The sequence below is a fragment of the Leucopleurus acutus genome (assembly GCF_964270905.1).
Source record: "Leucopleurus acutus genome assembly, chromosome: 11".
NCBI classification, from domain to species: domain Eukaryota; kingdom Metazoa; phylum Chordata; class Mammalia; order Artiodactyla; family Delphinidae; genus Leucopleurus; species Leucopleurus acutus.
Window position 1 is genome coordinate 94313548 of NC_139152.1, and position 20481 is coordinate 94334028.

The 20481-nt window shown below is 44.3% G+C and overlaps 2 protein-coding genes across 2 annotated transcripts in view; one reads left to right on the forward strand and one right to left on the reverse strand.

The window, feature by feature from the left end:
• Positions 1–818, reverse strand: part of FAM227A (family with sequence similarity 227 member A) — a gene marked incomplete at both ends in the record, with an annotated part of 69241 nt that extends 68423 nt beyond the window's left edge. Inside the window, one exon of the mRNA XM_082850464.1 lies at positions 674–818. Coding sequence (XP_082706590.1) covers positions 674–818 — 145 coding nt within the window. The remainder of the gene's footprint in view (positions 1–673) is intronic.
• Positions 819–4993: 4175 nt separating this feature from the next.
• Positions 4994–19831, forward strand: CBY1 (chibby 1, beta catenin antagonist). Its single transcript, XM_082849920.1, has 5 exons — positions 4994–5068; positions 16627–16742; positions 17674–17779; positions 17865–17983; positions 19251–19831. Exons 2-5 carry the CDS (start codon positions 16665–16667, stop codon positions 19329–19331), a joined length of 384 nt encoding a protein of 127 aa, XP_082706046.1. The 5' UTR covers positions 4994–5068; positions 16627–16664; the 3' UTR covers positions 19332–19831.
• The last annotated feature ends 650 nt before the right edge of the window (positions 19832–20481 follow it).

Below are 20481 nucleotides of genomic sequence, written 5' to 3' on the forward strand. Positions count from 1 at the left end.
GGATGATGTCAGAAGGGGCAAAGTCTGGGCCCAGGTAGAGGTGCTGGCAGTGGCAGGTGAGAAGAGGAAAGGTCAAAGGGAGTGAAAAAAAAAAAAAAAGAAAGAAAGAAAATGAAAAGAAAGAAAAAAAGGGAATTCCTTGGTGGTCCAATGGTTAGAACTCTGCACTTGCACTGCCGAGGGCCTGGGTTCAATCCCTGATCAGGGAACTAAGATCCTGCAAGCTGCGGTGCGGCGTGGCCACAAAAAAAAAAAGAAAAAAATTTTTTTTAAAAGTTGGGCACTCAGCTAACTAGTCTGAGGGCAGAGGGCTGGACTACAACTTAGTTTCTATCTATAAGTTTAATTCTTTGGAAGGCAGAAGGGAAAGAAAGAGACAATGGGGTAAAAAGAACATTTTTTTTCTCTTCTTCCCCATTCTTTCAATGAATATTTCCAGTATGTCTCCCTTTAGGGCTCTTTCTGATTATCTTAGTAAAACAAACTCAAGACAAACAATCCTTCACAGCTCCATATTCTTTTAAAGGACAGGTAGGGCTTAAGTAATTGAAAAAAATTAACAAACATATAAGAAACGAGCTAGTAAGTGGTGTATGTTATAGACTCGAGCCCAGGTTACACCTCTGCACGGGTGTGTTTGGTCTCTATTGCAGACGGCACCACAGAAGGATACAGGGTGGACTGTCCTCCAGATTCTTCCTCATGGCATCATCCTTCATTGCTTTCCGTGCAGTGAGTGAGACAGCCAGGTGCTCATCTACTGGCACCATTGGCAAGGCAGTGAAATTGATGACATCCATGTTCCTGAAATCAGCCATTGTCCAGTTTCTTGTAAACTGACAAACAGTAAGTTTCCACTTTTAAGAGCCTCTCATTCCTCACTACAATCTTGTTTTGTTCCACCAGCCTCCCGGGAATCACAAATAGCATACAACCATCTTAGAAAGCACAACCACGCTCATCTTGTAAGCAGGGCTGATAGCGAGGCACATGCTGCATGTTAATGGGGAATAAAGGCTTTTGTCTGAGAAGCCCATTTTTTTAAATTTTTATTGGAGTATAGCTGATTTACAATGTTGTGTTAGTTTCTGCTGTACAGCAAAGTGAATCCGTTATACATATACATATATCCATTCTTTTTAGATTCTTTTCCCATATAGGTCATTAAAGAGTATTGAGTAGAGTTCCCTGTGCGATACAGTAGGCCCTTATTAGTTATCTATTTTATATATAGTAGTGTGTATATGTCATTCCCAATCTCCCAATTTATCCCTCCCCTGCCCCTTTCCCCCTTGGTAATCATAAGTTTGTTTTCTACATCTGTGACTCTATTTCTATTTTGTAAATAAGTTCATTTGTACCATATTTTTAGATTCCACATATAAGTGATATCATATGGTATTTGTTTTTCTCTTGTCTGACTTACTTCACTCAGTATGACAATCTCTAGGTCCTCCCATGTTGCTGCAGATGGCGTTATTTCATTCTTTTTTATGGCTGGGTAATGTTCCATTGTATATATGTACCACATGAGAAGCCCACATGTGTACATTGTATATAGGTACCACATTCTTAACAGAGAACTTCAAGGCATATATACTTTTGCTTTCTACCTGCTGATCCCCACCACCCCCTGATGAGAATTATTTTGGTTTTAAAAATAAGGCGACTAGGGAATTCCTGGTGGTCCAGTGGTTAGGACTCAGCGGTCTCACTGCCAGGGGCCCAGGTTCCATCCCTCGTTGGGAAACTAAGATCCCGTAAGCCACACGGTGTGGCCAAATAAGTAAATAAATAAAAATAAGAAGACTAGACTGCTGAAAAGACGGGGCTCCAGACCCTCCAGCAAGCCAGTTTCCAAGTTAGAAATGCAGTCAAATCTCTTTGGCTCTCTGAGCCTCACCTGTAAAGTCAGAGACTCGGATTAGGTCCCTAAGCCCCTTTTCAGCCCTCAGATGCTGGGCTTCTATGATACTGGGTCCATCTCCTCAGCATGAGGCTCCTAATCTAGCTGAGGCTTTCTGCTCCCTTTCAGGAAACTGGCCCCACACTACTTTTCTTTCTGGATTTGTAATATTCTGGCCAGAGTGCTCTCCTGGGTCCTTGCTTATTGGCCAGGAGGAGTTCATCACTACCATCTGTGGGTCCTCCCTGTCCAGAGCCTGGTGGTATAGACCTGGTTATAATGAAGTAAAACACTCAGACCTGCCCTCAAGAAGCTCATACATAATGGAAAGACAGAGAAAAGGTATATTTTGATGGAAAACTTAACCGAGGTGTCCTTTCACCAGTCTCCTTTCTTCCCCTTTGGTTCACGCCTTCTGCTCTGCTGTCTTCTCCCCAGCCATCCATCCTACATCCCTGCCCCACCGAACTTTCTCCTGATCCCTGCCATGGTGTGCGCTTTGCGCCTCTATGCCTTTGTACATGCAATTCCCTCCATTCAATCAGTCCAGGTGATATGTCTTTTTGGAAAACCTTCTTGAATTACTCCAGGCCATTAATACCACCCCTTTTCTGTGAAGTCCAGGATTCTGCTTTCAACTCTCTATTACAGCACTTACAATACAGAACCAGAATTTATTTGCTTCTACGTCTTTCTCCATTAGGCAAATTACTCTCTAGGAATTAGGTTCACTCAATATTTGATTCCATTTTTAACTCACTCACTCACATACTTCTTTCTGGTCCAAAGAGGCTATCTACTTTGGGCTGTCCTAAGTCAGTTGGATTGTAGGAAAGGTTGGCCCAGGCTCAGGTCAAAACTATTATTTCCTGCCTCCTGCCCCTAGTCTTTAGCCATACAGGCAAGGGGGTGAGGGTAAAGAGGAGGCAGGTGCATTTTAGGGCTTCTCACTTTTATCCACCCACCCACCCACCCCCGCCAGCATGACTGGAAAACTCCATGTTCTCTGAAAAGCCAGGCTTAGGGGGACCCTGTTAAGAAGCCTCTCGCTTTAGCTTAACATTATTACCCATGCCTAATGGGAGAATTGAATATTATGCTTATTAAAAGACACATTTAAAATACTCTGTTCCTTTCTGAAATTTTCATCATATCATTTTAGGGTAAGTATTCTCTGAAGCATGATAAGTTTTTACTGTCACTATTTGGGGAGAAAAAATGGGTGGGGGAGCAAACTAACTTTATTGAATATCCACCCTGTGCCCAGCACTGTGCTGTATATTAGGGGCAGGTGAGCGGAAGAATAAAAACAAGTTCTGCCCTCATGGAGCACATATTCTGGCAGCTGAGATTTGAAAGTCCGTTGTTTAAAGTTAACACATTTTAACTTAATCATGTTAAACAAGTTAAAACAATGCTGACTCTGGAGTCAGACAGACTTTTGTTCAGTTTAAACTTCAGTCATTAAATGACTACTTACTGACTGCCCAACACAGCCAGCAATGTGTCCCTACTTGGGGACAGGTTGGTGAGTTAAACCAGACTTTATCCCTGCCTTAATGGAGCTTATGTCTACTAGGGGTGACAAGTGATAATTAATTATATACATAACCATGAATTATAACTGACCACTGCTTCAAAGGGAGGGACACAGCGCTCTGAGAGACAACATAATAGTGGATAATGACCTAGTCAAGGGAGTCAAGACTTGAAGGAAGAGCAGGAGTTAATTAGGTAAGTGGGGAGGGGAAATACCACCCAAGCAGAGGGACACACAGTAGAAAGACAGGAAAAGACTAGACCGGTGCATCACAGTAGCCACTAGCCACATGTGACAATGGAGCCCTTGGAATTTGGTTAGTGTGACCGAAACACTAAAATCTTAATTTTAGTTAATTAAAATTTAAAAACTGAAGCAGAATAAACTTTAAAATATTGATTGTATGTTGAAATGATCATATTTGGGACATATGAGTTAAAACATTAGTCATATTAACATCATCTGATTTTTTTTTACTTTTTAAAAAATATGGCTACTAGAAAATTCTAAATTATATATGTGGCCCACATTATGTTTCCATTGGACTGTGCTGGGTTAGACCATGTGGTTTGGTTCTAGGACACGGAACTCTCCCCTTTTCAATGAAGTAACGTGTAGTTGGAAGAAAACTGCACTTGGAGCCAGAGACCTATGGGTCCTGCCCCTCCCTGGATGGATGACCTGGTGCACTCACTAAGCAGCCAGTAAATACCCCTTGAATGACCCGGAGTCTCTTCATTTGTCAAATGGAACCAGTAATACACACAGTTAGGATTTTAGGAGATCTGGAGTTGATTCTCGAGTAGCTCTCTGCCCTTGCTCACTGTGCGACCCTGAAGCGGCCCCTGACCTCAGGTTCCCCAGCCCGTCAAAGCCGATGAGAGGCCCGGCGTGGGGAGGCTGGCAGGCAGGGTCACTGCCTGTCTGTTCATCTTACCTGAAGACATAGGCGGAATCCGACGAACTCGGGGCCTATTCCGCCACGGCTCCCTCTGGGGACCCTGTAAAGTTCTGGATGGGACACCCGACACCCGTTGTCCCCACATCCACCAGGAAGGGGTGCGCTTTGCTTTGTGGTCTGGGAGGAGGAAGAGGAGGAGGGACGTCGGGGAGAGGCCCATTTTGCGTTTGTAAGTCCTGACGTTCTCCAGGCAACGCGGGCCGCAGCCACCACTCGCACCTTTCCCACGACAATGGAGGCGTGGCGAGCCTCCACCTCATCCCGAGACGCCGTTACCACGGCGACGGCCCCTGTAGGCGGGGGAGACCAGACCCAGGGGTTTGTGGGGAGGGTGAGTGTGGTTCCTCGTTCTAGCCTGTAGCACGGGGCATGGAAGTGACTCCAGAAGACACTGCCTTTGTGGATTCTATTAAATATATCGGGGGTAGTCCTCAAGAGTTTCTGGTGCTTTGCGTAGGCTCGCGCTGGGGACCGTGCCGTGTCGGGTACCCCCACCTCCCTCGGTGGTAGAGCCCGGCGGGGCTGCGTGTGCGCGTGCGCGCGGCCCGCTGACTGGAGGTGCTCGCGGTCTAGGTCGCGGCGGGGACGTGGCCTCTGTTGGGTACCTAGCGGGAGGTCGGGGGGGGGTTCTCTTGGAACCTCAGCTTCTGGGGCACGTCAGGTACGTCTCCGAGCCCGGCGTCGCCCGAGGGCCTGAGGAGGGTTGGGATCCCCGGGCGTTCCCCAGGGGACCCAGGGCCTCTCCGCAGCTGGGGCAGCCGGAGGGCGCGGAGCAGGGGGCGGGGGCCGGGTTTACCGCAGGCCCGTCAGCTCCTTTATCCAAGTGTGTTTCCTCCTTTGTAAATTGGGGTGGTAATTCCTCTCATAAGTCAGCTGTGAAGGTGATTAACGAGAGCTTGCGAACGAACGTTTGTTCGCTACCGTTAGTTTACAGCCCTGGGTGGGCGTGTACCTGCGTGGCTTATACTTGGTTGGCTCTGAACTCTTCGAGAATCCGATGAAAGCCAGAGACTGCTTCCTCACCTTCTTGTTAGATTAAAATAAGATAATGTATTTTATGGCCCATTGCAAACTGTAAAGCGTTGCACAGTGTTGAAGTGATTACTATCATCCGCTCAGAGGAGTAGACCTTATTTGAAGCCCAATTCCACCGCCTTCCCACGGCGTGACTGGGAACAAGTTACTTAACTTCTCTAAGCTTCAGTTTTCTGATCTGTAGACAGGAACAAACTACTTGATCTACTTCTGCCAGGGTTGTTGTGAGCATCAAGTGCGACAGTTTTTTAAAAACACTAAAGCACAAAACAGTCTGTGAGTGGGTACTGTTGTTATGCCTGGGGCCCAGGGAAGGTAAGTTGCAGGGTCCCACTGGGGTTGAGAAGCCGAGCAATGGTTGGAACCTAGAAGCTCTCCTTTGTGCTGAGCCCTTTCTCTCCAGGGAGTTTCACTGGAAAGAAGGCTTCCTTGGGCCAGGGGTACAGCTGGGACCTCTTGGTCCATACTAATGTTCTAGGATCCCAGGATCTCAGCCAGAGTTGTTTGTGGATGAGTGGATCTGACTTAAAAGCTAGTCCAGACCCTTCCTTTTCCTCATCTGTAATATATTGGTGACGGTGCTTGGCTTAAGTGTTGTGAGAATTAGTGAGGTCATGCGTGAAGTGCCCTCGTTAAAACCTGGAGGAATAAAGTAACTTGGCCGGGGTTTAGCCGGCAACTGAGGGGCAGAGCCAGGCCTAGAACTTGGTCTGTTGTGTCCAGGTGATATGCTCAGGCTTAGTGCTCTTAGCACCACTGTGGGCTTTGCAAGAACAACTTGGCTTATTTTTCCTTCTTCAATTGGTCTCCAGATCTTGGAGGGGCAGGGACTGCTTTTTATCTGGTTTTTTTGTTCATTTGTTTGGTTTGTTTTTTCATAAGTAATATATGGATATATTATCATTGTAATAATTCAGTAAATCCAGAAATATATTTCTTTAATATAACTTTATATTGTAACGTGAAATTGCCACTATTTGGCTTTTTTTTTTTTTTTTTACCTTTAAAATGGCAAATTCAGGGAATTCCCTGGTGTTCCAGTGGTTAGGACTCGGTGCTCTCACTGCCAGGGGCCCAGGTTCCATCCCTAGCTGGGGAGTTAAGATCCTGCAAGCTGAGCGACTCGGCCAAAAAAAATTAGAATTAAAATTAAAAGTTTTTAAAAATGGCAAATTCAGTTGAGTCAGCCATCCTACTTCCTTTCCGGATTTAACCACTGTGTGCAGTTTATCCCTCCAAATCTTTTTTATTTAGCGACCTATATGCTCGCTTTTTATTTTCTTTTTGTCTTCTCATGTGAGATTATAGTATAGACATTGTTCTGTCGCTTGCTTTTTTAAAAAAAATTAATTAACTTTTGGCTGCGTTTGGTCTTCGTTGCTGTGGGCAGGCTTTCTCTGGTTGCAGCGAGCAGAGGCTACTGTTTGCTGCGGTGCGCGGACTTCTCTTTGGACTTCTCAAGCCACTTCTCATGGCTTCTCTTGTTGCGGAGCACAGGCTCTAGGCATGTGGGCTCAGTAGTTGTGGCTCTTGGGCTCTGGAGCGCAGCCTCAGCAGTTGTGGTGCACGGGCTTAGTTGCTCTGCGGCATGTGGGATCTTCCCGGAACAGGGCTCGAACCCATATCCCCTGCATTGGCAAGCAGATTATTAACCACTGCACCACCAGGGAAGTCCCTCGCTTGCTTTCTTAATGTTAGAGTGGTCCATGTACAGCTGTCTCTCTGTCTTTACTTGACGTCTAGGACTCCCTTATAAGAATGTGCCACGATGTATTTGGCTACACCAACCATTAGTCGGCATTTTGAATTGTTTCTTATTTTTCGCTGTTATCAACAATAGAGAACATTTGTGTGAACATGTCCAATTCTTTCTGGAGGAGAGTTTTTAGAAGCGTGGGCACATGAAAAACTTTGCTAGCCTTTGCCTAATTGAAAAAATGATAGCATCTTATGTTTCCACGAAGAGTAAATGAAAGTATCTTTTTCTCCATACCCTCACCAGCATTGGATATTATTGAGCTCTTAAATTTTGCCAATGTGATGGATGAAAATGCTTCCTTTTATGATACCCCACAAGGTTTTTTAAATTTTTCTTTTGATTTTTTTTAATTAAAAAATTTTTAATTTTAAAAACATTTTTGAATTTAAAAAAATTTTTTTTTATTTTTAAATTTTATTTATTTATTTAATACATTTATTTATTTATTTATCGCTGCATTGGGTCTTCATTGCTGCGCGTGTGCTTTCTCTTGTTGAGGCAAGTGGAGGCTACTCTTTGTTGCGGTGCGTGGGCTTCTCATTGTGGTGGCCTCTCTTGTTGCGGAGCATGGGCTGTAGGCACGCGGGCTTCAGTAGTTGCAGCACGCGGGCTCAGTAGTTGTGGCTCGTGGGCTCTAGAGTGCAGGCTCAGTAGTTGTGGTGCATGGGCTTCGTTGCTGCGCGGTGTGTGGGATCTTCCTGGACCAGGGATCGAACCCATGTGTCCTGCACTGGCAGGAGGATTCTTAACCAGTGTGCCACCAGGGAAGTCTCCCCCACAAGTTATTAATACAAGGATAATTTGGTATACATCTTTAGCCAGCTGACCATGGCTATGGACCTTGGGAAAATTGGATAACTTCTCCGAGCCCTAGTTTTCTCATCTCTGATATGGACAGGAAAATTACCTTATGGGGTTACTACAGGGAATAAAAGAAATATATGAAGTGTGCCTAGCATTGTGTCCAAACCCTAGTGGATAAGCAGGAAGTGATATTAGTTAGTTTTTGTTGTGACCTTTTCTTTTTTGAGTTAAAAATCTTTCTTCCTGGATATTCCCATTTCATTCCTGTTCCGCTCTCTGTAGACATAAGATTAATTGTCTTCCCTCTTCCACCCTTTTTCTTTTCTCCAGCAGAAACAATACCAGGGGCTTCCACTGTGTTTTGGATGACATGATAGCATAGCTTCAAATTCCCTCATCATCTTAGTCCTCAGTGATGTCCTGTCCACCACCAAGCTGGAATGATTCTGGTTTGTCCAAGTCCTAAAGTGTCAAATGCCATCTTCCAGGTTGTGGGTCTACTGCTATTTGTTGTTGTTGTTGTTGTTTTGAATTTTATTTATTTTTTTATACAGCAGGTTCTTATTAGTCATCAGTTTTATACACATCAGTGTATACATGTCAATCCCAATCGGCCAATTCATCACACCACCACCACCACCCCCCCGCCACTTTCCGCCCTTGGTGTCCATACATTTATTCTCTACATCTGTGTCTCAATTTCTGCCCTGCAAACCAGTTCATCTGTACCATTTTTCTAGGTTCCACATATATGCATTAATATATGATATTTGTTTTTCTCTGTTTGACTTACTTCACTCTGTATGACAGCCTCTAGATCAATTCATGTCTCAAAAAATGATCTAATTTTGTTCCTTTTTATGGCTGAGTAATATTCCATTGTGTATATGTGCCACATCTTCTTTATCCATTCGTCTCTCGATGGGCATTTAGGTTGCTTCCATGACCTGGCTATTGTAAATAGTGCTGCAATGAACATTGGACTGCGTGTGTCTTTTTGAATTATGGTTTTCTCTGGGTATATGCCCAGTAGTGGGATCGCTGGAGCATATGGTAATTCTATTTTTAGTTTTTTAAGGAACCTCCATACTGTTCTCCATAGTGGCTGTATCAATTTACATTCCCACCAACAGTGCAAGAGGGTTCCCTTTTCTCCACACCCTCTCCAGCATTTGTTGTTTGTAGATTTTCTGATGACGCCCATTCTAACTGCTGTGAGGTGATACCTCATTGTAGTTTTGATTTGCATTTCTCTAATAATTAGTGATGTTGAGCAGCTTTTCATGTGCTTCCTGGCCATCTGTATGTCTTCTTTGGAGAATTGTCTATTTAGGTCTTCTGCCCATTTTTGGATTGGGTTGTTTGTTTCTTTAATATTGAGCTGCATTAGCTGTTTATATATTTTGGAGATTAATCCTGTGTCCGTTGATTCATTCGCAAATATTTTCTCCCATTCTGAGGGTTGTCTTTTCGTCTTGTTTATGGTCTCCTTTGCTGTGCAAAAGCTTTGAAGTTTCATTAGGTCCCATTTGTTTATTTTTGTTTTTATTTCCATTACTCTAGGATGTGGATCAAATAAGATCTTGCTGTGATTTATGTCAAAGAGTGTTCTTCCTACGTTTTCCTCTAAGAGTGTTATAGTGTCCGGTCTTAACATTTATGTCTCTAATCCATTTTGAGTTTATTTTTGTGTATGGTGTTAGGGAGTGTTCTAATTTCATTCTTTTACATGTAGCTGTCTAGTTTTCCCAGCACCACTTATTGAAGAGACTGTCTTTTCTCCATTGTATATCCTTGCCTCCTTTGTCATAGATTAGTTGACCATACGTGTGTGGGGTTATCTCTGGGCTTTCTATCTTGTTCCATTGACCTATGTTTCTGTTTCTGTGCCAGTACCATATTGTCTTGATTAGTGTAGCTTTGTAGTATAGTCTGAAGTCAGGGAGTCTGATTCCTCCAGCTCTGTTTTTTTCCCACAAGACTGCTTTGGCTATTCAGGGTCTTTTGTGTCTCTATACAAATTTTAAGATTTTTTGTTCGAGTTCCATAAAAATTGCCATTGGTAATTTGATAGGGATTGCACTGAATCTGTAGATTGCTTTGGGTGGTATAGTCATTTTCACAATATTGATTCTTCCAATTCAAGAACATGGTATATCTCTCCATCTGTTGGTATCATCTTTAATTTCTTTCATCAGTGTCTCGTAGTTTTCTGCATACAGCTCTTTTGTCTCCCTAGGTAGGTTTATTCCTAGGTATTTTATTCTTTTTGTTGCAGTGGTAAATGGGAGTGTTTCCTTAATTTCTCTTTCAGATTTTTCATCATTAGTGTATATAGGAATGCAAGAGATTTCTGTGCATTAATTTTGTAAACTGCAACTTTACCAAATTCATTGACTAGCTCTAGTAGTTTTCTGGTGGCATCTTTAGGATTCTCTATGCATAGTATCATGTTCTCTGCAAACAGTGACAGTTTTACTTCTTCTTTTCCAGTTTGTATTCCTTTTATTTCTTTTTCTTCTCTGATTGCCGTGGCTAGGACTTCCAAAACTATGTTGAATAATAGTGGTGACAGTGGACATCCTTGTCTCCTTCCTGATCTTAGGTGAAATGCTTTCAGTTTTTCACCTTTGAGAATGACGTTTGCTGTGGGTTTGTCATATATGGCCTTTATTATGTTGAGGTAGGTTCCCTCTATGCCCACCTTCTGGAGAGTTTTTTTCATAAGTGGGTGTTGAATTTTGTCAAAAGCTTTTTCTGCATCTGTTGAGATGATCATATGGTTTTTATTCTTCAGTTTGTTAATATGGTGTATCACATTGATTGATTTGCGTATATTGAAGAACCCTTGTATTCCTGGGATAAATCCCACTTGATCATGGTGTATGATCGTTTTAATGTGTTGTTGGATTCTGTTTGCTCGTATTTTGTTGAGGATTTTTCCATCTGTGTTCATCAGTGATATTGGCCTGTAGTTTTCTTTTTTTGTGACATCTTTGTCTGGTTTTGGTATCATGGTGATGGTGGCCTCATAGAATGAGTTTGGGAGTGTTCCTTCCTCTGCAGTTTTCTGAAAGAGTTTGAGAAGGATAGGTGTTAGCTCTTCTCTAAATGTTTGCTAGAATTCACCTGTGAAGCCATCTGGTCCTGGACTTTTGTTCGTTGAAAGATTTTTAAACACAGTTTCAGTTTCATTACTTGTGATTGGTCTGTTCATATTTTCTATTTCTTCCTGGTTCAGTCTTGGAAGGTTATACCTTTCTAAGAATTTGTCCATTTCTTCCAGATGGTCCATTTTATTGGCATAGAGTTGCTTGTAGCAGTCTCTTAGGGTGCTTTGTATTTCTGTGGTGTCTGTTGTAACTTCTCCTTTTTCATTTCTAAGTTTATTGATTTGAGTCCTCTCCCTGTTTTTCTTGATGAGTCTGGCTAATGGTTTATCAATTTTGTTTATCTTCTCAAAGAACCAGCTTTTAGTTTTATTGATCTTTGCTATTGTTTTCTTTGTTTCTATTTCATTTATTTCTGCTCTGATCTTTATGATTTCTTTCCTTCTGCTAACTTTGGGTTTTGTTTGTTCTTCTTTCTCTAGTTCCTTTAGGTGTAAGGTTAGATTGTTTATTTGAGATTTTTCTTGTTTCTTGAGGTAGGCTTGTATAGCTATAAACTTCCCTCTTAGAACTGCTTTTGCTGCATCCCATAGGTTTTGGATTGGCGTGGTTTCATTGTCATTTGTCTCTAGGCATTTTTTGATTTCCTCTTTGATTTCTTCAGTGATCTCTTGGTTACTTAGTAACGTATTGTTTAGCCTCCATGTGTTTGTGTTTTTTACGGTTTTTTCCCTGTAATTCATTTCTAATCTCATAGTGTTGTGGTCAGAAAAGATGCTTGATATGATTTCAATTTTCTTAAATTTACTGAGGCTTGATTTGTGACCCAAGATGTGATCTATCCTGGAGAATGTTCCGTGTGCACTTGAGAAGAAAGTGTAATCTGCTATTTTTATATGGAATATCGTATAAATATCAGTTACATCTAACTGGTCTATTGTGTCATTTAAAGCTTCTGTTTCCTTATTTATTTTCATTTTGGATGATCTGTCCATTGGGGTAAGTGAGGTGTTAAAGTCCCCCACTATTATTGTGTTACTGTCAATTTCCTCTTTTATAGCTGCTAGCAGTTGCCTTATGGATTGAGGTGCTCCTATGTTGGGTGCATATATATTTATAATTGCTTTATCTTCTTCTTGGATCAATGCCATGATCATTATGTAGTGTCCTTCCTTGTCTCTTGTAACATTCTTTATTTTAAAGTCTATTTTATCTGATATGAGTATTGCTACTCCAGCTTTCTTTTGATTTCCATTTCCATGGAATATCTTTTTCCATCCCCTCACTTTCAGTCTGTATGTGTTCCTAGGTCTGAAGTGGGTCTCTTGTAGACTGCATATAGATGGGTCTTGTTTTTGTATCCATTCAGCAAGCCTGTGTCTTTTGGTTGGAGCATTTAATCCATTCACGTTTAAGGTAATTATCGATATGTATCTTCCTATGACCATTTTCTTAATTGTTTTGGGTTTGTTTTTGTAGGTCCTTTTTCCTCTCTTGTGTTTCCCACTTAGAGAAGTTCCTTTAGCATCTGTTGTAGAGCTGGTTTGGTGGTGCTGAATTCTCTTGGCTTCTGCTTGTCTGTAAAGCTTTTGATTTCTCCATGGAATCTGAATGAGATCCTTGCCAGGTAGAGTAATCTTTCCTGTAGCTTCTTCCATTTCATCACTTTAAGTATATCATGCCACCCCCTTCTGGCTTGTAGAGTTTCTGCTGAGAAATCAGCTGTTAACCTTATGGGAGTTCCCTTGTATATTATTTGTCGTTTTTCTCTTGCTGCTTTCAGTAAGTTTTTCTTTGTCTTTAATTTTTGCCAGTTTGATTACTATGTGTCTCGGCGTGTTTCTCCTTGGGTTTATCCTGTATGGGACTTGCTGCGCCTCCTGGACTTGGGTGGCTATTTCCTTTCCCATGTTAGGGAAGTTTTCGAATATAATCTCTTCAAATATTTTCTCTGGTCATTTCTCTCTCTCTTCTCCTTCTGGGACCCCTATAATGTGAGTGTTATTGCGTTTAATGTTGTCCTAGAGGTCTCTTAGGCTGTCTCCATTTCTTTTCATTCTTTTTTCTTTATTCTCTTCCGCAGCAGTGAATTCCACCATTCTGTCTTCCAGGTCACTTATCTGTTCTTCTGCTTCAGTTATTCTGCTATTGATTCCTTCTAGTGTAGTTTTCCTTTCAGTTATTGTATTGTTCATCTCTGTTTGTTTGTTCTTTAATTCTTCTAGGTCATTGTTAAACATTTCTTGCATCTTCTCGATCATTGCCTCCATTCTTTTTCCGAGGTCCTGGATCATCTTCACTATCGTTATTCTGAATTCTTTTTCTGGAAGGTTGCCTATCTCCACTTCATTTAGTTGTTTTTCTGGGGTTTTATCTTGTTCCTTCATCTGGTACATAGCCCTCTGTCTTTTCATCTTGTCTGTCTATCTGTGAATATGTTTTTTGTTCCACAGGCTGCAGGCCTGTAGTTTTTGCCTCTGCTGTCTGCCCTCTGGTGGATGAGGCTATCTAAGAGGCTTGTGCAAGTTTCCTGATGGGAGGGACTGGTGGTGGGTAGAGCTGACTGTTGCTCTGGTGGACAGAGCTCAGCAAAACTTTAATGTGATTGACTGCTGATGGGTGGGGCTGGATTCCCTCCCAGTTGGTTGTTTGGCCAGAGGCAACCCAACATTGGAACCTACCTGGGTTCTTTGGTGGGGCTAATGGTGGACTCTGGGAGGGCTCACACCAAGGAGTACTTCCCAGAACTTCCGCTGCCAGTGTCCTTGTTCCCGCGGTGAGCCACAGCCACCCCTGCCTCTGCAGGAGACCCTCCAACACTAGCAGGTAGGTCTGGTTCAGTCTTCCCTAGGGTCACTGCTCCTTCCCCTGGGTCCCGATGCACACACTACTTTGTATGTGCCCTCCAAGAGTGGAGTCTCTGTTTCCCCCAGTCCTATTGAAGTCCTGCAATCAAATCCCACTAGCCTTCAAAGTCTGATTCTCTAGGAATTCCTCCAACCGTTGCCAGACCCCCAGGTTGGGAAGCCTGACGTGGGGCTCAGAACCTTCACTCCAGCGGGTGGACTTCTGTGGTATGTGTTCTCCAGTCTGTGAGTCACCCACCCAGCCGTTATGGGATTTGATTTTACTGTGATTGCGCCCCTCCTACCGTCTCATTGTGGCTTCTCCTTTATCTTTGGATGTGGGATATCTTTTTTGGTGAGTTCTAGTGTCTTCCTGTCAGTGATTGTCCAGCAGCTAGTTGTGATTCTGGTGTTCTTGCAAGAGGGCATGAGAGCACGTCTTTCTACTCTGCCATCTTGGTTCAGGGCTCTCTACCACTGTTTTCTTTGTTTGTTTGTTTTTTGCGGTATGCGGACCTCTTCCCACCAGGGAAGCCCTCTACCACTGTTTTTAATCAGAAACACACACTAGTAAAACTCTAATGAGCACACACCTCTAAATGTCTTATTTATTTATTTATAAGTCGTTTATGCATATATTTCTGTACAGTGTATATATGTATTGTAAAGCTTCCAAAGAAGCTTCTAAACTTTTATCATTAATTTTAGTGATGTTAATTTCTGCATCACTGAAAACAGCACAGAATTTCTTCTTCATTTTCTTGCTAATTTTCTTGCTTCATTTCTTGCTAATTGTGATGAATTCCTACTTTGAGTTATCGTTTAATGATAGTTGACATAAAACATTGTTTCAGATAGTCTTGAGAAATTCCCTCTTTTTTTGGCCAACTTCCTGTCAGATATGATAAACTCATTACTATTTCTATCTCATAATGTGGTGAAGGAAGATTTTTATACCTAAGAGTAGGAAAAGTGAGAGCTGTGGTTCTTTCTTTTTGCTCACCTGTGCTTTTATTATTGTTATCATCAGTCTACAGTTTTTTAGAGGGAATCTTTTTTTTTTTTTTTTGCAGTACACGGGCCTCTCACTGTTGTGGCCTCTCCCGCTGTGGAGCACAGGCTCTGGACGCACAGGCTTAGCGTCCATGGCTCACGGGCCCAGCCGCTCCGCAGCACGTGAGATCTTCCCGGAACAGGGCACGAACCCGTGTCCCCTGCATCGGCAGGCAGACTCTCAACCACTGCACCATCAGGGAAGCCTGAGGGAATCTTTTTAAGCTATTTGTGTATTACACATTAAAATTGGGTAATACATGGGAAGAAATGAACCATGACCCTGCCCTACACCACATACAAAAGTTAATTGCAGATGAATCATAGTCCTAAATGTGAAAGCTGCAAGAAGAAAATTTCCAAAAGTTAATATATGAAAATATCGTGACCTTAGGCAAAAATTTCTTAAATAGGACACAAAAACACTAATCATTAAAAAAATTTTTTGATAAGTTAGATTCCATTAAAATTAAGAACTTCTTTAATCAAAAAAGAACCAATAGGACTTCCCTGGTGGCGCAGTGGTTAAGAATCTGCCTGCTAATGCACGGGACACAGGTTCGAGCCCTGGTCCTGGAAGATCCTACATGCCGCAGAGCAACTAAGCCTGTGCGCCGCAACTACTGAGCCTGCTTTCTAGAGCCCGTGAGCCACAGCTGCTGAGCCCTTGTGCCACAGCTACTGAAGCCCATGCACCTAGAGCCTGTGCTTCACAAGAGAAGCCACTACAATGAGAAGCCTGTGCACCACAACAAAGAGTAGTCCCCTCTCGCTGCAACTAGAGAAAGCCCGTGCTCAGCAACGAAGACCCAATGCAGCCAAAAACAAATAAATAAAATTTTAAGAAAAATGAAAAAAACTTAAAAAGAAACCAATAAAAAAGCAAAAAGGGGCTTCCCTGGTGGCACAGTGGTTGGGAGTCCGCCTGCCGATGCAGGGGACGTGGGTTCGTGCCCCGGTCCGGAAAGATCCCACATGCCGCGGAGCGGCTGGGCCCGTGAGCCATGGCTGCTGAGCCTGCGCGTCCGGAGCCTGTGCCCCGCAAGGGGGGAGGCCACAACAGTGAGAGGCCCGCGTACCGCAAAAAAAAAAAAAAAAAAAAAAAAAGGAAAAATGCAAGTCCCAGGAAAGGCTTCATTTCTTGAAAATGGAGTATATATAGAAGCTGTTGCCCTAGCTGTGAGTCTTACCAGTGTTCAGGAATAAGTAGGATCACATGCCTTGCCCTAGAGTGTAAATCTGGTAATGCCAATTTGTGACAAAACTTAAGACAGGCCAGTTAGGCACTTGCCTGTGGTTAACATGAACTGTAGAGCCACACAGACCTGCATTCTAATACTCACTCACACTTAGGACCTTAGTCTTTCCAAACCTCATCTGTCAAATAGGTAAAGGAAGAGGAACTAAACAAAGAGTGGCTGTGAGGCCTGAGATATTGCCAAGGTTTTGGCACTATGCCTAGCACATAGTGAGCACTCAGCACATGGGAGCTGAGGATTGTTACCCAGGATTGTTAATGGCCACGTGATGAGATGTGTGTTTTCATGATTCCGGGACGGGGCGCAAGGTCACTGACCCAACTCTTTGTATCCCTGACTTTTTCTGCCCCTAGGAGAAGAGAGCATTGACCTTTCCTTCATCAGGCCAAAGATGCCTCTCTTTGGGAGTACATTCAGTCCGAAGAAGACGCCCCCTCGGAAGTCTGCGTCTCTCTCCAACCTGCATAATGTGAGTGTCAGCATGGGGCTCGACCTGGTGTGCAGCGTGACTGGAGCATCGAGCCTGGTTTCTTATGGAAAGTGTGGTCCTCCAGAGGTATCCTCGTGGGAGGGCATCCTTTTAATTCATATTATTGTTATTGCTGAAAACATTTTTAAACTCCTTTTTGGGAATTATTGTCAGGGCTTGTTGAAGAACCTTAAAAGGTAGTCGTCCTCATTATCATTTTGGGGACCAAATGATGTTATCCAATTTGACTTCACTCGACTCCCAAGACTTGTCCAGGAATCAGTTTTACTCATGTCTAAGAATCAAATTTATTCTCAAAGGATGATGTTTTGCTATCGTTAAGAGCGTTCAGAAGGATATATCACAGCTCCAAAGACAGTTTCTGAGCTCCTTGAGGGCAGAGGGGTTGCATTCATTTCTGTATATCCAGTACCAGTCCTGGTGCAGGGTGGGCGCTCAGTGAGCTGTAGAAACACTGATAAACACTTTAAAGAACAGCTACTACTACTCCTTGGGCCTTAGCATTTTATGCCTTTTCCAGGACATACGTAGCTCCATAAGAAACAAATGATAGCTCGGGCTTATTACATTTAAAAAGAATTTTTCACTTTATTCAAAATTTACAGTAGGATTTCTTAACCTGCTAAGTGCCCTGTACATACGAAATAATTCAGTTTACAAATTTCAGCATATATAGCTTTTCCAGAAAATATCTGTGGTATAAAGCTGTACGTTTCTTCTCTCTTACAGTTTGAAAGTTTTGGGGGTACCTTATTTAATTTTCTGACTTAAAAACAATTACTAAATGTGCTGGGTGATGAGTATAGAGAAGAAATGCTTTGTTGGGATCACACCGTTAGCAGAAGAGGTGCTGGGCCTCGAGCCCCTGTGCTCCGGCCTCCTGAAGCCAACATGCGCGTCTCCCCCACAGTTGGATCGGTCGACCCGGGAGGTGGAGCTGGGCCTTGACTATGGAACGCCCACCATGAACCTGGCCGGGCAGAGCCTGAAGTTTGAAAACGGCCAGTGGATAGCAGGTGGGCTGCATTTCCTACCATTTTGCCCAGCAAGATGGTGGAAGGAACCCCCACCTTGTGACTGCTGCCTGTGTCCTTCCACCAGAGACAGGGGTTAGTGGAGGTGTGGACCGGAGGGAGGCCCAGCGCCTCCGGAGGCGGAACCAGCAGCTGGAGGAAGAGAACAATCTCTTGCGGCTGAAGGTGGACATCCTGCTCGACATGGTGAGGAGGGTGGTGGGGAGGGAAGCCTTGGCTTTCTTTAAGCAGGTCCACTGCGAGTCCTTTCAGCCAGCCCACACCTCTCGAGTGCCAGTTTGCTCAGGTACATTGCTGTGAATCCAAAGATACAAAACCAAATCAGACACAGTCCCCACCCTCCAGGGCTCCCAGTCTAGTGGGGAGATAGACAGTAAACATAGTGACAGTGCCTCATGGTAAGGGCAGTGATTAAAGTCTTTCCATGGCCTGGTATCCGCACATGGGAGAGAGAGATTCATTCTGTCCAGTCGGGAGGATGTTGCAGGGGAAGGGATATTTGAGCTGAATGTGGAAAGATAAAGGTGGGAATGGAGGCTGGGATGAAGGCATTCAGGAAGAAGGACAGCCTGCTCCGGGCTGGGCGAGGTCCTGCACCACGCAGCCATTAGTCAGTGCCCCGCGCAGACCTGCCAACAGGCACTCTCTGCGTTGGCATCGGCTTCCTGTGGCTTTTAAAAACCCAACAACCTTTTGAGCCTAGGGCTGTGTGTGACGGTTGGTTGAGAGGCAGCAGAGCACACACTGCAGTGGTTAAGAGCAGGTGTCTAGAGCTAAACTGCCCAGGTCCCTGGCCCAGCTCCACCACTGGCTGTGTGACTTCAGGTAAGTTACTTAACTGCTCTGTATCTGTAAGAAACGTAGTATCTTCAGCAATAAAATGGGCGCGATAGTAGGATCTACCTCATTAGTGAGTTAATAATATAAGCAAAGCTCTTGGAATAGCGTCTTGCTCAGGAAGTGCGGCTCCTCTGTTTCACAGTAAGCTGACCTCTGGAGTTTGTGTCTCTCCGTCCCTGCCTGGAGTGTCTTCCACCCTCTCCTCTAAAGACCACTGAAGGATTCTGATGCGGGAAGTGGCATGCTTTTTTAAACGTTTTTATGTGAGCCACGACTCAGAAGCAACTTAGACCTTAGTCCTTTAACCTTAAAATCGCCAATATTTGCCTTTTTCATCCCCTGAAACCTGTGTCCTTCGCGCAGTGAGTGCCACGCAACCCTAGGTGATCAAAAATGTTGATAGACTGGATGGTAAGTTCTTCAAGTGCTTGAAGCCCTGGGTCATCAGGAGGTTACTTTCTGCCCAGTTACCAAGGGCTTCCCGTCGTGGAGGCTGCCGCAGCGTTAAGGGAAATGCCGTGGGGCTTCTCCCAGCGCGCAGGGCTGGCCTTGCCAACCTGAAACGTAGCCCAGAAACGTCCTTCTTTGTAACGGTTTGCTGCTCTGCTTCCAGCTCTCTGAGACCACTGCTGAATCCCACTTAATGGAGAAGGAGCTGGATGAACTGAAGAGTGTCAGCCGGCGGAGAAAATGAAGACCCCAAAGCCACCCGTTAGGCGCACACGGGGAAACCCTTCGTCAGAAGAGGAGGATGTGGCTGAGGGAATTTTTAACCAAACTAGTGGATTAGGTCCTGGGAGAGAGTATCATATAATGGGGCCAAAAGGCACTGGCCCCCTTAGGCTGGCAGTAGGAAGGTGACAACGTAGTGGATTCCAGGCCAGTCCTGGGCTTCACAGCACAGGGAGGCCTCCTCAGGGAGGTCTGGGGTGACGGAGGCCTTTGGTGTTCTCCAGTTACTTACACACCAACGCCCGTGGCCCAGGCTCACGCTCATCGGACGGAGTTCATCGTATCATCCCCTCACACTGTTGTGTGTGGTGTGGCATCAGGTGTACAGAGCCTTGTTGTTAGGGGTCTCAGATAAGAAGGTCTCCTGGTTCTCTGCCCTTCAGGCCACTCTCTCCCTCCTTTAGAGAATACTTGTTCCCCAAATCCGCAGCCTCCTCTGGCGTCAGCTTCTCAGCAGCAAGCACCGCCCTCCCACGGCAACACTATTTTTTTGTGCTACTTTCCTGTCTACCCTACTTTTTTAAATTAAATGACGTTCTATAATCTCTCTCTGGCCAAAGTGACTGAGAAGAGAAACATCAGTTCTTGAAGAAGTAAGTAATGGAGGCTGGGTTCTAAGCTTCCGATGCTCCACCCAAAGACAGAACTTTTAGGTTGTGGGGGAAGGTCACCGTTGCAGAAGCAGCGTTCCAGCTTCCTGGGCGTCGGCAGAGGCTGGTCTGGAGCAGAGCAGTCTCTCTGCTCAGATTCCCCTGCCTTCCTCTTTCGAGGTGTTGGAACTAGCCTGGACCGGGCAGGGACCGAGTGGTTGGGATGGGGGCCTGGTTTCCTGGAGTGGGAATCTGTGTCTTCGAGTGAGCTGGGCTTCTCTGGCTGGGCGAGGGAGCCAGCCAAACGCAGTAAGAGGGAGTCGAGCTTCCAAAGTCAAGGGGAAAGGCACTGAGGGTGGGGACACAGAGCCCCAGGCTTTAGACCAGGGATGGCTGCTAAGGTCAGAACAGCTGTTTCCCACCTGGACGGGGCTCAGGATGTTGCTTACACTCTCATTTTCTCCTCAGCTCAGCCCTGTGGAGCAGGCTCTCAGTCAGCGTGCCTATTGGCAGATAAGGAAG